The sequence below is a fragment of the Triticum aestivum genome, chromosome 4A, assembly GCF_018294505.1.
Source record: "Triticum aestivum cultivar Chinese Spring chromosome 4A, IWGSC CS RefSeq v2.1, whole genome shotgun sequence".
Taxonomy (NCBI): Eukaryota; Viridiplantae; Streptophyta; class Magnoliopsida; order Poales; family Poaceae; genus Triticum; species Triticum aestivum.
In genome coordinates, this window is record NC_057803.1 from 30,152,113 (window position 1) to 30,168,806 (window position 16,694).

Consider the following 16,694-nt stretch of genomic DNA (forward strand, 5'->3'; position numbering starts at 1 on the left):
GCCGGAACCTGTTCCGGCAACCACCTTTTGTACAAGTCTTGCCGCTGTTGCATGTAATCCTTTGTACAAAGCCGGGCGCAGACCCCGTGCATAAGTAAAGCTCATGTGCTCCGCACATTTTGTCAATTTTACGCTCTCTATTTTTTGGCATATATGATCTGACACTTTGTGCAGCACCTACTCCACGGTAAGCAATAACGAGCCGTAAGGCTCCGTATCTTTATTTTCTCTTCTTTCTTTTTTCTCAAGGAAAGGAAGGTTCCCTCGCCCACAAGTTTGCCGGGGAGGAAAGGAGAAGATAATGGTATGGGCCAGGCGTCGTTCAAGAAAATTCCGCCTTACCGGGAAGCAAACAACAGAAAAGCTAAGTTGCCAAAGTTTGAGCAATCAGATTTTTTTAAATTTTAAGTTATCTCCCTTGAACGACCGCACTTTGTATGGAAAACCTGTGCGCGGAGGAACCAACTCGTAGCTAGTTGCGCTCTTACTTTGTTTCGAGTCCGCTCAACAACTTAAGTGAGCTGCAACTAGTTGCGACAAGGTTTCTTGTCGGTAGCGGCACCGCCAGCAGGCTGCTGACGTCCCGCACTCAGCGCTCGTGGCTCAGGTGCCTGCACCGGCAAGTTCCCTAAAAGCGTAGGGCAAAAACATACAAAGGGAGGAATCAAGTAAAGGGAATAACATTGCAATCATTACCCAGAATAGAGTTATATTACAAAGATAGCTTGTCGCGGCTCTAACAGATTGTTTTCATAACATGACAAACAGCGACAAGAAAAGAAGAAATGGGCGGCCTAATCTACGCGATCGCCCTCGATCCTCTTGATCCCGCTCACCTTGTCCACAATGGGTGCGACAGGGGCCTTGAGCGCCTCTAGATCGGCATCCGGCGGCAGGGTCTTGAGGACGTTGGTGAAGTTGAGGCCCGGATTGCGGAAGGCCACCTTCACCAACACTTTCTGAAGAGCTCCCATGCAGATCTTGCGCGACTCGTCGGCCAGCTGCTTTGGGATCCTCTCCCGGAGTCGCTGGAGGGCCGTCGCCACGCCCTTGAAGAACAAGACAAGCTTGGCGCTGGGTTGGAGGTTCTCGTTGGAGGGATACCCGAGATCCTCCATCCCCAGCTGCGCCAACTCCTTGTCAATGTCTGCGGCAGCACTCACGAGGCTCTCCGTCCAGTGCTCCACATTTTCCCTGAAGGCATTCTGGGTGGCGGCAACACTCTCCAGCAGCGCCTTGTCGGCCTTGATCTCTTCTTTCAAGGCCGCCTCCTGCTTCTTGGCGCAGTCCAGTGTCTTGGTCAAAGTGGTCAGCTTCAACTCAAGATCCGTGTTGGAGCCTTTGGCGGCGCTGAGCTCTTTGCCCTTCTCGGCAAGATCGGCCTTCAGCTGCACCACCTTCATCTCCAGCTCCTTCTTGGCGGCCTCGGCAACTGCAGCAGCATCCTCTGCTTGCTTAAGGGCTCCGCCGAGTTTTTCCTCGCGCGCGGCAAGCTCCTCCTCGTGAGCGTCAAGATTGACCTTCCGCTGCGCCAGCTCGCCCTCCTCCACAGATAGCTTCACAGCGGCAAGTCGCTGTTGCTCTTCGACTTCAGCCTTCTCGAGGAGGAAGGCCTTCTGCGCTTCGGCGAGCTGCTCCCGCTCCTCCGCCAGGGACCGGAGGGCTTCCCGGTGGAAACCCCCGAGCTCTTCCACGCGCTTCTCGATGTCTGCTCCCGCCTTCACGACAAGCGCCTCGCGGAATTCCAGCTTGGCTTGCCGCGCGCGGTAGAGCGACAACAACTTCCGCAGCAGCCGCTCTTCCTCGGGCTCGTTGCTGCTGCTGCTCGGCGCGTCAACCAGCGTCAGCCCAGCGGAAGCAAGCACCTCCCCGTCGAAGATCTCTCCCTCAACCGGCGCCCTGGAGCTCGATGCCCAGGGAAGGTTGATGAAGACGTCGTCGTCGGACTTCAAGTAGACGCCTAGCTGGGGCTCTTCGGAGCTTGGCGCTGCGGCAGCGGCGGATGGATCGGCGGTCGGTGTAGCGCCTGGCGCTCCTGCGGCCTCAGGGCCGTCAGTGCGATCGCCAGACCCCTCGCCAGTTGCCGCGGCGGCAGCCTTAGCGGCCTCTGCGCCGGCGGGATCGTCAGCACCGGCCGTTTCTTCGGCGGCAACCTCGGTCTCCATCGGCTCCGTAGCAGATGGGTCTGACAGCCGGGAAAGGGAGAAGAGTCAAGCAAAAACCCAAGAAGATCAAAAGAAGAAGAACCCAAGGAAAGTTTTGAAGCGAAAGGATTACCTGTGTCGGGTTCTGCAGTCGTGGTCTCCACCGTCGGGGGGCCGCTGGTGCTGTCCCTTGCCGGGGAACCCTCCCTTACCGGAGACTTCTCCCTTACCGGAAAGCCCTCCTTTGCCGGAGAGCTCTCCCTTGTCGGGGGATTCTCCCTTGGCTCTTGGTGGGGCTGCTCTGCTCCTGCACAAATCAGCAGTAAGATATCAGCAAAGACAGAGTATCCATGTGCATCTCACAGCGGAAAGCAAACCATATACTTACGCTGGGGGCTGCTCTGGAGAAAAGTTGCCAGGTCCGGCAAGGTTGTCTCGGGCGCACCCCCTGCTGTCGCAGTAGGTTCGTCCTCGATGACAATCACCAGGACTTTGGCTCTCTTTGCTGCTCTCTGGGCCAGAGTCCTAAAAAGGAACAAGTTCAGAGTCAAGCAAATGAGATACAAGACAAACAGCAAGGATTGAAGAACTACAAGTACAGCAAAAGAAGCTTACTCTTCTTCTTCTTCCTCGTCGGAGCTGAACGCGGAGAAGTCGAAGTCCGGTGCGCGCCCGGCGCAAGCAGGCGGAGGAAAAGCTTCCCTTGGCCGCTTGGCGGGAGCAGTGGCGGTGGTCTGAGACGACCCCGCTCCAGCTGCTGGCGCGGCGTGAGCAGCGGCAGGAATTGAAGCGGTGGTCCGGCTAGATCCCGCTCCAGTTGCCGTCGCAGCATGAGGCGCTCCCGCGGCAACGGTGTTTGCTGCGGTGGAGCGTGTCACGCGGCGCGGCGACTATTGACCCGCTTGCCGCTCTGCTACATCACTGGCCTTGCGGAGATGCCTTCTTGGTGGGGATGAAGGTTCTGCTTGCAGCGAGCTGCCCGAAGATGAGGAGGAAGAGGAGTTGATTTCCAGCGAGCCGCTCGTGTCCTTGGCGGGCTCGCTCGGCTCAGCGTCATGCCCGGCAAGCTCCTTCTTGCCGGCGGGCTCCCCTCGCTCGGCACGGCTTGCCGCTTCTGCTGCATCTGCCTCCTCCACGGTGAATCCAAATTCGCCCGCGGCTGCGGCTGCCGCTGCCTCTTCCAGCCTAGTGGCAATGAGCGCCATCTCTGCATCGGTGGTGTCGCGGGTGAGGCTGTCCTTCTCGTCGGAGCGGATCGGCACTTCCACCAAGTCATCGAAGAACTGTTGCACGACGTCGTCCGCATGCTCCTGCCAAGTTGGCACAATTCCATGCGAGTCGCACAGCGGCATCATTGCATGGATGCGGTCGAGCGAGGAGTTGTTGCACAGCGGAACGACACCCCCCGCAACCTGAACACCTCGGGATGTTGGGGGTCATACTTGAACAGCTCCTGCAGCATCGCGTTGAGCTCCAGGACAGTGAAGTTGAAATTGAGGCCCGGCCGCAACCTCATGATATCTGCCGCATTCTTGAACTCCCAGGCAGGTCTTCCTCGTTCCTGCAAGGGGGCGATGCGGCGGCGAAGAAAGTCTGCGCCAACTGCGCCTACAGTAAGCCCGGCAAGTCTGAGGCGTAGGATCCTGGTGACGGCAATCTTCAGCCTGTCGTCTTCCGGGGCCACATCACTCCAATCGCTGCCGCGTGCTACTGGGGTTTGGCGCCGGGTGGTGAATGGCTGCGGGTTCTCCTCGTCAATCCAGCACCAATCTGCTCTCCACTCCTCCCACTTGCCGCGGAACTCTCCCTCCAGATAGGTTTCTTTCTTGCCGGCCCTCGAGATCCAGGCGATTCCACCGGATAATGGCTCCCCTCTCTCTACTCGGGGTATGAAGAAATGGCGGAAGAGGGCTACACTGGGGTGGACTCCGACAAAGTTTTCGCAGAGATGTGCGAAAACTGCCATGGTCAGAACGGCATTGGGGGTGAAGTCAAGGAGGTGGAATCCGTAGGTATTCATGATGTCGCAGAAGAATTCAGAGAAAGGCGGGCAGAGCCCGCAGTAGAAGAACAATGCCAAGAAAGGGTATCCGTTTGGGGCCTTCTTCCAAGCGGCGGCGGGGAGTACCTTCGTGCGCGGATGCGCGCGCGTCTCCGTCGACTAGAAGAGGTAGTAGTTCTCCCTCAGCTTCTTCGCGACAAGCTTGGGGGGGAAGACGGCCCGCTCCTTCCGCAGCGCCGCAAGCCGCTGCGCCTTGGTCGACTTCACGACCTTCCCCTTGTCGGCTTTTGGAGCCATGGCGGAAGTGGTGGAGGAGGTCGACGGCGTTGGTAGTGCTGGTGGCGATGGGGGGCGGAGCGCTGCTCTCTCTCTCTCAGCTTTGGGAAGGCGAGGGAGCGGCGGAGATTTCTGAGATTGGAAGCAGCAACCGGCGAATGGGCGAACTACCCCTGTTTCCCCTGCTTATAGAGAGGGAGGGGGCGGACGCTCCGCATTTCCGAATAAAGAAACCACCCACGATCTCTCCCACGACGCCGCATTCAACGTGTGCCGTTCGGGGAGGGCGCGGTGGATACGGAGAGAGATACGGCGTAACCTAGGCCGCGCGCGCGTGCCCTTTTTTGGGCCTGGCCCAACAGCGCTCGGCACCGTGTATGGCCCAGGCCCGGGGGCTCCTGTCGGTGTACTAGAGTAGGGGTACCCTAGTATCCCGAACTTGTGCACGGGCAGTCGCAGCATCCCGCGACAAGGCTTGCCGGGTGACCGCCAAGGTCCTCCGTGGTTCCTTTGAAGCCATTCAAGAACAAAGTATCCAAACCAAGACACCACAAGACCCCGGCAAGAGGAGCTTGCCGGGAAGGCCAACCAAGGCAAGGCGCTTAAGGAGACAAGACCCCGGCAAGAGGAGCTTGCCGGGAAGGCCACCCAAGGCATCTCAAGGAACTTGCCGCGACGCGCCTCGCGTCCCGGCAAGGCCCGGTGAGCGACAAGCTCCCGGACGCGACAAGACAACGACCGCGGCAAGGCGCTTGCCGCGGCAAGCCACCACTCTGTGCCTGCGCTCCAGCACATCCACCAACGTGTCGCTCTGGGACCCTTCCGGGCGTGCGTGACGGGAGGCTGTGCAGCCAGCGGTGCGCAGTGGCAAGCGGCGCTGACAAGATTGCCATCGTGGCGAGCGGTGGTGTCCCTGACGGTCCCTTTTGCACTGTTTAGGCGACACATACGGGCATTTAATGCCCTTGTCCCCTGCCGTCAGGGTTAGGTATGATACACTGTAGCAGGTAGCTGTACCTACCGCAGCACCTTTCCATTTTACACTTTGTCTCCATTGCCACCTGTCGGTGACCCCTTGAGCCTATAAAAGGAGGCCCATGTGCAACGTAGAGGGGGGGTCGGGGAAAAAAAGAGAACACTCAGGCTCGGTCTCGTTAGCCGCTGGTGTGTACTGTAGCACTCCGCGCCCCCGAGCAAGAACTCAATACAAACCACAAAGCAGGAGTAGGGTTTTACGCATCCGTGCGGCCTGAACCTGGGTAAACTGCTCGTGTGCTTCGCCTTGATCCGCTCTTCGTGCAACCTCCGCTCCCGCCGAACCGAAAGGGACTCGGTCCGCCGGTCTCATAGGTGTTCGTGGATTAGTCCCCCGACATCCCCCTGACGTTTTAGGTATTCCATCCACGGATCATATTTAAGTCAAATAAATGCTTTTCTAAACTATCCATATCTTTTAAACTGTAACTCCGATTTAAACATGTTATATATGAAATTTGATTAGAAAAATATGTAGACTATGAATATAAGATTGTTTTAACCTGTTAGGTATTTATAAATATTATTTTAGAAGATATTGAAGTCAAACAAATGGTTTTCTAAATTATACGTATCTTTTAAATCGTAACTCCGATTTTAACATGTTATATATGAAATTTGATTAGAAAAATGTGTGAAATCTGAATATGATATTAATTTTACCTGTTAAATATTGTTTAGATATTGTTTTGGAAGCAAACTTATAACTATAGCGCACGATTCATTTTTCTTTCGTACAGGCGGCGATCCGGGTTGCAAATAAACACCCACTATAGTCATGCAGGGAAAAGAAAACATCGAGAACTACACATGCATACCTCTGGATACATCGCAGGGGAAAACAACAGATTTCTTATCGCGAGTGTGAGATAAAGCGAGAGAGATGGAGGAGAGAGAGACGTCTTAGGATTAGCCACATTCAAATATGTTTTGATTTGTGTGAACACTAAGACCATCGCCGGCGGGGGTTAGAAGAAGGATAAGCGGCAACACAAATATGATGCGTCGCTAAAATAAAGAAGATGGACCTATTGCGGTCTTGAGTGATAGTTGTTTGGTTAAGAGTGTGTGTTGTGTTTTTCTTTCGTTGCAACGCACGGGCTTTTTTACTAGTATTTTAAAAATCTAGAAATAAATAAATAAAGCACCGTTCTGGCCCGCATGCCTAGCCTCCAGGCCAAGACACGGCCCCTGGCGTGCCACATGCCGGGCTCGGCCCGTTTAGCTCGTGCCTGGGCCGTGCCATGCAGGCGTGCTAACGGGCCGGCCCAGATGGCACGGCCCATTTGGCCAGCTTTGCGTGGTACAGTACTATTTATACTATCCCGAACCCCAGCCAAACGCATCGAAGATCGAACTAGGGTTTCCTTCGGTAGAAAAGAAACAGAGCGGGCGGGCGGCTGGCGGTGAGAAGCTGAAGATGGATGCGGCGGGGAAGAGACCTGACGTACGAGGCGGGCGGGCGCAGAAGAGACCTGAGGTGCAAAGTGATGCGGGGGAGAGATCTGAGGTACAAGGGAGGGTGCGGGGGAGAGACCTGATCTACTTCTTTGGGGGTGCGGAGGAGGTATTGAGCAATCTGTTTTCTGAGAAGCTGAAGATGGATGCGGCGGGGAAGAGACCTGAGGTACGAGGCGGGCGTGCGCAGAAGAGACCTGAGGTGCAAAGTGATGCGGGGGAGAGATCTGAGGTACAAGGGAGGGTGCGGGGGAGAGACCTGATCTACTTCTTTGGGGGTGCGGAGGAGGTATTGAGCAATCTGTTTTCTGAGACGGAAATGTTAACGCCCACATGTGTGGGCATTAGCCAACTCACCCACACGTCTTCATCACCGTCCAGTAACTTCTGCACGAATCTTGGCACGAATTAGCTGATTTTGTATGCCACGTAGGACAACTCGCGTGTGTGGTGTGTGAGAGAGGTCGCCCACACATCCGTTTTACCACACGGAGGGGCCGGTGTGTGGGCGTTCAGCAGTTCGCGCCACACGCCACTTTGCACGCACACACAAGGGCTAGTGTGTGGGCATTTGCCATCTCGCCCACACACCCGTCTCCTCTCCCACACCCAAGCTGCTAGTTGCCATGTGTTTTCGCAGCGCACATGGCAACTGCCCCTAGTGTGCTTTATAAGCAGGTGGCAACTCTCTTTTTTTACCCGAGTGCCATGTGTTTTTGCAGGGTACACGGCCACTGCCTAGTGTGCACGTAAGCAGATGGCAACTCTCTTTTACCGAGTTGCCATGTGTTTTTGTATGGTACATGGCAACTGCCCCAACGTGCACGTACATGGCGACTGCCCTAATGTGCACGTAAGCAGATGGCAACTCTTCCTTTTTACATGGCAACTGCCCTACCATGCTTGTGAGCACATGGCAACTCTTTCAACTGCCTAGTGTTAGTATGTGGCAACTCCTAAAGTTATGAAATCATGGCAACTACATTAGATCAGACCATACATGGCAACTGCAGTTGAGCAACCATGGCAACTGCAGTTGTCCGACATGGCAACCGTAGTTCAGCGATATGGCAATTGCAGTTAAACGAACATGGACGAGGGTTTGGACCATGGCAACTGCGGGCGCGCGGTGGGCGTCACGCGTGGCGTGCGGGACCAGGAGGGTACGGGGCCTGACATACGGGCGTGTGGGCGTTATCAACTTCGCCCACACGCACGCGTGTGAGAGGGTTCAGGAGGAAAAAAGAGAGGTGTGTAGGCATTAGTTGTTTTGCCCATACATATGTGTGTGGGCTGGTTGCTGTCCATGCCACACGAGGCGTGTGACACAACTACCCGATACACCACACGTGTGGCAGTTATCGGGACCCTTCTGAGAAGCTGCGGGCGGATCCGGAGGAGGGACCTGAGCTACAAGGGGCGGATCCGGACGAGGGACCTCATCTATCAGCGGCGGATACGGAGGAGACATTGAGCAATCTGTTTTCTGAGAAGCTGCGGGCGGATCCGGAGGAGGGACCTGAGCTACGAGGGGCGGATCCGGACGAGGGACCTCATCTATCAGCGGCGGATGCGGAGGAGGTATTGAGCAATCTGTTTTCTGAGAAGCTGCGGATTGATCTGCAAAGGAAGGACATGCCTCTGGAGATGTTGAGAAACCTGATATCTGAGATGCTAGCTGCGACACTATTGATAGATGTTGGGGAGGAGGTACTTCAGCGGTGGCCGAGTAATCCTCTGAGGAGGTATTTTTTCCTCAGTAGTCGTATGGGTGAGAAGATGACAAGGAAACAGGTTCTCATTGAGATAGAGGCTCTCAGAATAATTGCAAGGTCCAGAGGTATGCGACTGTCAATGGATCACGTTCTCAAAGAGGCAGAGGCTACTGTGGAAATGGAGGAACAGGCTCTCAAGGAGATTCAGACTACTGCCAGCGAAACAGTAGAGGAACAAGCTCTCAAGATGATTCAGGCTGTCAGGGAAAGAGTACAGGACGAGTTGAAGAAGAGCTCTCTGAAGAAAAAAGTACAGGACGAGTTGAAGAAGAGCTCTCTGAAGAAAAAGCCGAGGAGGCGAAAGGGTAAGAACAAGCTTCCGGAGGAGGCCCTCTCTGAACCAAATGCTTACGATCTTCATCGAAATTTCTGGAATTCAATGTTTGCTGGCCCACGATATGGTTGCTACGAGACCACAAGTAAGCAGTCTTATCCTTGCATGGCTAAACTTTGATCTAATTTTATCCAAGTTAAACTTTTATTTGTATTGAACTCCCCCATATGCATTTTGTTCTTTGAGTTTTGGTTATCTCCATGTATTTTTTAGGTTTCCCAGCTATTTTGCCCCCTTTATGCCTGTCCAATAAATGGTCCTGTTCCATCAGAGCCACACCAAATTTGAGGGTGTTTGGATCACTAGAGACAAGAGACTAGAGACTAGAGACTACTAGTAGTCACCTTTAGTCCGTAAACCTTCAGACACCCCTGACTAGTGGGTGACTAAAACTAGTTTAGTCCCTAGTCACTTCACCCCCAACTTTTACTGACTAGAGACTAGTAGTAGTCACCTTTAGTCAGTAAACCTCCAAACACCCCTGACTTTTACTGACTAAAGTCCCCCTCTCTCTCCTTTAATTGGTGTTGCACAAGGAACATTTAATACTGAGACATTTAATGCTGACTAGTAGTAGTCACCTTCCAAACAGGGCCTGACTAAAAACTTCTAGTCTGACTACTACTAGTATAAACAGGCCTCTGTATAATAATTGAAATAATAAATCTCTATACATATTTTAACTTGTACCAATCAGACCCTGTAGTACCAATTGAAATAAAAAATTTCTATATGTATTTTTTATTACATTATGTAAATTGTACAGTTTTGACTTGTCATGGTAGTTATAATATTATTGCTTCAAACTTCTATTGGGTATATTTTGAATTCTACATTACTTCGTCGACGGTGGCGCTATACTATGCGTGCGCACAAAATCCTTAATCTGCGCTCTGGCCATGCTGGTTGAGCCGCTTCGTCCAAACAACAGATTTTGTTTCCACCCTTTAGTAAAAGGCATGGCAGAGGATAGTAAATGAATTAAATTGGTCGCGGGCTGGACCCTCTGGTTCTCTGCTCCACTTGATTAGTATTTTTCTTTTGCCCCTAGTAATATAGCAACCATAGTAACCTTATTACAATGTTTACCTGCTCCACCCTCTGGTCCACAGTCCTGTCTACTCGGGCCTTGTAATTTAAATTGGGCAGATGGGAGATAACCATCAGTTGGATGGTAATTTTTGGATGGTAATTGTGTTACGACTTTGGAATTAACCGATTACTATTAGCTACTATGTGGTAATTGTATTAATATATGGTCTTACATGTTAAAGTGGAAATTGTAACAAACCAATTGCTATTGGATTACTACTACTTGGTACTAGTTTTACTACACATGCTTCATTTATCGTTCACATGCATGTGGCGGCCATGCTAGTAATGCATCACTTTAATATTACTATGATTAGAGAAAATATTACCATTAATCGTGCGCTAGGCTGATCTTGGGAAAAATCCTAGCAAACATCATATAAGAAAATTAAAACGGTCACCGGCTGCCACAAACCACTCTTGGACTCTCCCTCGCGTGCTCGTAATCTGGTATTCTTGTTACGCCTGGCACACACCACTCCACCATTAATATGGTACTCTTGTTACGAGGCTGCCATGCAAAAAAAAAAACACTGAAAGACGTGTACATATTGAAAATGGTAATCTTATCACCGGCTGTCACGAATCACTCCTCTGCCCTTTAATCGTTCTGCCTATTTAGTTACCAGGATGCAACACATAAAATAATCGTTCTGCCTATTAGTAAGTAAGTAAGTATGTGTGTGTGTGTGTGTGTGTGTGTGTGTGTGTGTGTGTGTGTGTGTGTGTGTGCGCGTGTGTGTGTGTGTGTGCGTGCGTGCGTGCGTGCTCGGATCTGAGTATTTGATACGGGTAAGTAATTGAGTTCATACTATCTTATAGGTTACAGTATTTAAAAAAAATCTGAACCCAATTATGCATAGCCCATGTATCAGTATCAAGCCTACACCGACCAACGTTTTTATGTAGGCCCATCAGAGTCGATATCGTACCACTCCCTATAATTTCTTTTCCAAGTTTTTTTGTTAATATGGCATAATGTGTTAATTTTAATCTTTTATTGCTAACTACTTTGTTTATCAACGATGCAGCTTCTACCCCTCCCATGCGATTCACTGATGATGTATGTGACCTCGCTGGCCCACTTGAGACTCTTCAGATTTTTTCAGTCAAAGTCGTTGGAGTAAAGAAGGGGATATCTTGGCCACTTAGTCTCTATGGCAAGATTGCGGCACGCGACACAGTTGATCGCAATCGCAATATCATCTTTGATTGTGAGAGGGATAACTGTGAAATCCTCTACGAGGATGTACGTATATATTCTCCAAAAATACCACTTTCTCCTGTCTGCAGTTAACGTTTTCAACCATAGAGTATTCTTGAAAAGCATGCCCTACAACTAACAAAGAGATATGGATTATTATATAATTTGAACTGGAGAACTCATGGCATGTATCTTGTGGTTGGTTGAAAATCTCAATTAAAAATCTTATGGCATCTAAGCAACAATCCTGTGGTTATATCACATGCTCTTTGTAAACACTTCCCATAATGATACAATTTGCCAACATGTGCTATCTCCTACCTGTATTTTGATTAAATTTCATAATGTAAGGTCAGTAACGTGCAAGCTCTTGTAAACCTCATGCTTCGTGGACAGCAAATAGAAGCACGATAGTCAATTTTTAAAGTTTCCACCTCAGTTATTGCAGTAGAATGCATGCTTCTTTTTGAAGGTTTTGAAATGTCAGCTCTTATATAGTGTTTGCTTACCTGTGGTTTCAATAGCTGTGTTGAACACTTAAATGTCTGCCCCAGTTTAGTCCATATTTTCTACTGAACTTTGGTGCTGCGTTATGCATTTTTCAGAATGTGGCAATTAGTACTCGAAGTATGTCTGGCCCAATATGCCTTCAGATAACAGGAAGATGTGGGTTCAGTAAGATGGTTGATCGACATCAGATTGGATGCTACTGATTTCCCCTTTTATATCTGAACTAATCTTGATGTTGTGTGGCTAGCATTCAGCATAATTATTTTGGATTCTCATAATGATTATTGCCCCATTATATGCAGAGTCCGTATTTACCTCTCACCGGTCCTTCCTGTGCTGTTGTGTTGTCGGTACATCATTCATATATCGAGGTTGAGTTAAAACTCAAGCTAGATTCTGGTGATGAAGAATTCAGCTACGTATCTGATGCCTACATCGAGATTGTCCCTTTTAACTCCTTCGTCATGCAACGAGATTTGGCTGGCAGGCTTAGCACGTTGCAGCTAACTGTGGCCCACATTATTCATTCCGTGGAGGCTACAATTAGTGTCAAAGTCAAACATGGGGAATGGCCATATGGCCATGGAGGCCTATTTACTGCGTCTACTGCTAGCATCAATGACATGGAAGTTGTGCTTCTTGGATTTGAGGTTGATGAGGTCCTACCTGTTAAGGATGATGGGCATGTCAAGCTTTTTCGTCGCGTCGTTAGCGTTGAAAGCAAAGGAAAGCTCGAAGTCTTGGTGGAAGCAAACCCTGCCAATGATGAAGAGGATGTAGTTAGCGACGACATCTATTTCACACCCAAGAGATCTGGTAGGAGCCACCAAATGCTCAAGGTTGGCTCTTGTGAGATGGAGGTAACGGTGGCGTGGTCTCTCCTTTTGTCTTATGGATGAAGGGGCCATGGGGTTTGTGCTTGCTTTGCTGGAAGTAGTCACAGCTGTGTGTCGCGTGTCTGTTTGCTACTTGGGTAGCTGCTGCTTGTGAAGTAGAGGCCATGATGTTTGTGCTTGCTTTGCTGGTACTAGAGTCATCGTGTGTGTCTGTCGTGTGTCCGTTTGTTATGCAGTGCTCCAGTGGTACTTGCATAGCTGCTGCTTGTGAAGTACTCCTGTGTGTGATATGTTGAACCTGTTGAAGTAGTAGCGAAATCTCTGTTTAGTTGAACCTGTTGAACTGTCTGTCCAGTTGAATTAGGTGAAGTGTATGTTATGCTTCAATGTATGACTTATGACTAATGATACTGATCTAAATATATCCTAGTAGTGTTGCATGTCCGTACGAAACAGTTGAAGTGCGTTTGTAGCACTTCGCATGGATGGGCAAAGTTAGATTTGATTTATCATCCTTGCTCTTTTATTTTAGGGCGATTTGATTATTTGCCATCATTTACTTTGGATTTTGACATTTTGCCACTCATTACATTGAAATTGATCTGATGACACTTCTTAGTTTGCATTTTGATTTTTTGCCACTTTTCAACACAAAAATAATCTTTGTAAATGAAAGACAAATGGAGTGCACAAAGCAGAGGACAAAACTACCCTTTTACCTGTTTGACTGAAACACATAACACATCCTCCTCACCAAATCGAGATGAACCCTAACTCATAACTCAGCCGCCGCCGTATCTGCTGCTCCCGGGCGGCCCCGCCGCCGTCACCCCTGCTGCTACCTGGTGGCCCTGCAGATAACCGGTGGAGGAGTGCAGGTGGGAGCTGCTTATCAGTCGAGTCCAGCCCACATGGTCCCATCGGCGGCGTCCCTGAACCACGCATAGCCGAGCGCACCGCAGCGGCTAGGGAGCTGGAACGGCGCCCGGCGCGCGAGTGCTTCAGGCTGCCAATGACCCGTTCGCCACTGACACCCCGCCTGCCCCATGTTGCTCTTGCTTGCCCGTGTACTAGTGGTATAGCAGCTGCTGCTGGTCGCCGCTGCCGCACGTAGTGCTATTAGTGTTGCTCACGCCTCGTGCCTCCGCACTAGCCGGCCACGTAGAACACAAGCTGAACGAACGGCAGCTGATGCAATGCATAATCCCAGCGCTTGGAGCAGGAGCAATCAATATAGCAGTTCTGCGCCCGCGAGACAGGAACGAACAGACATGAAGAGCTCATCTATCGACTCGGTCAATCGAGAACATGGGCAGGTTCGGGATTTCACATGGGCAAGGGCAAATCCTCAAAGTTCCAACTAAGAAGTGGCAAAATATCAATTACAAAGTAGACAGTGGCAAATTGTCAAAGTCCAAAGTAAGTGGTGGCAAGAAATCAAAATCCCCTTTATTTTACTATATACTACGTTGCTCTATAATATAAAATGTTATTACAACCAATATATGGAGGAAGTTGAATAGAATGGTTGATTTCGAGAAAGCTTGATTTGCTTATCTTGAATGGGCACGACTTCTGAGTTGTGACATTTGGGTCATCTGCTGCACGGCAGAGTGCTCGAGCCCTTTGGGCTACTGTTTCGATCGTCACCCGCTTAGAGCATCTTCAGCCGCGCCCTTAACAGGCCCTTCCCAGACGATTTTGCCACGCCGGCGTCAAAAAAACAGTCCAGTCATGCCCCTAGAAGCCCGTTTTTCGGCGGCTCGGGGCGAAACTGGTGCCGGCGGATCCAGGCCGAACCCGGCTTCCTGAGGGGCGCCTGGAGCGCCGGCACAAGCAAAAAGGGCGCGTGGGTCCGCCCTGTTGGCGAGGCGAGCGCCTCTTCCCGCCGTTTCTTCCCACGTTTTCCCCACTTCCCCCCCCCCCCCGTACTCTTTCTTCCTCCCGCCAATCTCCCTCCCGCTCGCCTTCCTCCTCCCAGCCGGCCGCCATGCCACCGAAGAAGTACGTCGCCCCCCGCGCGGCGGCAACCGCGGCCGCCTCCGTCACCCAGCCGAAGCAGAGGAAGCCGAGGGCGCCGCCGACCAAGTCACCGGGCATGTCAAACGCCGAGTGGAGGGCGGAAGTTCAGCAGCGGGAGGCTGTCACCGCCGACCGGCGGAACAGGGCCATCGCCAAGAAGGCCCGCGACAACGCGACGCGCGCGGCTGCGGCTGCCTCGGCGGACCAAATCGAGGCCGAGGCGGCTCGCGTGGGGATGATGAATCCACCCGGAAGCCACGCCCAGTACGCGCCCTGGGGTCAGCAAGGCGTGGGCTCTCCGCAACCATGGGGATCGCCCTCGCCGGACTACGCCGACGGTGACGCGCATGGTGGGTTCAACCCAAACGTCACCTTCCCCCATGGATACCCGGTCCAGCGCACGCCCTCACCCGCCTTCGCCGGCGTGCAGTACCCTCCATATAACTACTCGCCGCCCGCCTACACTTCCTCCCCGACGCCCCTGCTACGCCGTGGCCCGCTGCCCTTCTCGCACCTGGGCGACACCGACGAGACTGAGGCCGACATGGACGACATCATCGCGACAGGTTTGGCCGCGACCGCCGCATCTCCCGGGTTCGTCACCCAGGACGAGGTGGTTGATCTCAGCGGCGGCATGGACGGCGAGCTCGGCTACGTCTACGGCGAGGACGAGCAGGAGGAGCAGGAGGAGGAGGACAACGAGGAGGGGGAGGAGGAGGAGGAGCCGACGCCTGTGACGGCGAAAGGGCGCAAGAAGAAGCGGGTGGTCAGGACAGGCGAGCCGCGCATCAAGTGGGCGTCCAAGGAGGAGAAATGCCTCGCCGAAGTATGGAAAGTCGTCTGCCTCGACCCGACGACCGACACGAACCAGAGCGTCGACACGTACTGGGACCGCCTCAAGGCCGAGTTCTTGGCGTGGTACTTGGCGGAGCGTGGCCTCATCCTGAACCAGCTTCCCTCGACAAGGCCGCCAACGCCAACGCCAACGCCGACGCCGACACCGACGCCAAGCCCGCGAGACGACGCCTCCACGACGCCCAGCACCACCGAAGCCGCGCCGACACCGCCAAGCCCGCGCACGCCAACTCCGCCAACGCCTGGAGCAGAGCCCGCCGAGTGATGCGCACGCGAACTTCTGCCGCTCTATTTTTTGTACGCCGAACTGTGGGTTGTGATCGCCCGACTTGTGGCGTCTTTTGTGAGCAGGAACGACCAAGTCAAATTTTTCGCGTCTTGGGGGCGGCGCCTGGGGGCGTGACTGGGAGTTAGGTCGCCCCAGGGGCCGAACTAGCGCCGGTTCGCCCTCAGACCGCCCCTTTTTAGCACCCTGGGGGCCGAACGGCTGGAGATGCTCTTACCTCCAATCGCCATAGGACCCGAGGTTGCTCGCCATTCCGCTCCGTTCCTTTTCATGTGTCATGACCTTGGTGCAACTTCGACGCCGATCAGCTCATGTGCGGGCGCGCATCAGCCCGCACCGAGCACTGGGTGTAGCAACACGCCACCCTTCTGGTGGACTTGGACGACTAACGGATACTATATGCGGAGTATTCAATTGTCCTAAAGCCAATTAATCGGACCTTCTTGCTTCCCTTGCCTTCCAACTTGTATCAAAACGCAGCACATATCAGCTGCCAAGATCAGCTGATCTAAATTACCAACAAAAAGGAACGAAAGCAGAGATAACTTTCTCATTTTCCGATACATAACATGATACATCTTCCCACCAACTAAGACAAGACCAAGCGTCAGATTTACATGTAACAAAAAGAATGAAAAAACACAAAAATGATGTCAAAACTATGCAGCACAACATTACAGGTTTTTCGACGAGCCTGCCCAACCACTCTGTTTACAAATGGATATATATGTGTGTGAACCTGGCCAACACAAAAGCTTTGTCTCATATTCTCTGGTTCATGCGGAGACCATCGTGTTCAGCACAAATACCATTATCTGGCTGGCTCGTTTCTCGGATACTGCCCTAAGAGCTTCCATGTCCAACA

At 52.1% G+C, this 16,694-nt stretch overlaps 1 protein-coding gene across 3 annotated transcripts; it reads left to right on the forward strand.

Annotated features, from left to right (window-relative positions):
• The first annotated feature begins 8,212 nt into the window (after positions 1-8,212).
• LOC123084921 (uncharacterized) lies at positions 8,213-13,106 on the forward strand. Of its 3 annotated transcripts, XM_044506461.1 has the most exons (4): positions 8,215-9,109; positions 11,148-11,365; positions 11,926-11,986; positions 12,133-13,106. In XM_044506461.1, coding segments are annotated over exons 1-4 (840 nt in total). In that variant the 5' UTR covers positions 8,215-8,550; the 3' UTR covers positions 12,135-13,106. The 3 variants fall into 3 exon arrangements, with proteins under 3 accessions (XP_044362394.1, XP_044362396.1, XP_044362395.1); XM_044506459.1 differs by lacking the exon at positions 11,926-11,986 and having other exon boundaries at positions 8,213-9,109; XM_044506460.1 differs by having other exon boundaries at positions 11,926-13,106.
• The last annotated feature ends 3,588 nt before the right edge of the window (positions 13,107-16,694 follow it).

Bases quoted from the DNA above. Each gene is read 5' to 3' on its own strand.
- LOC123084921 (XM_044506459.1), top strand. From the start codon at position 8,551: ATGCCTCTGGAGATGTTGAGAAACCTGATATCTGAGATGCTAGCTGCG. The intron at 9,110-11,147 runs GTAAGCAGTCTT...TCAACGATGCAG, and splicing joins TGGTTGCTACGAGACCACAA to CTTCTACCCCTCCCATGCGA. The intron at 11,366-12,132 runs GTACGTATATAT...CATTATATGCAG, and splicing joins GTGAAATCCTCTACGAGGAT to AGTCCGTATTTACCTCTCAC.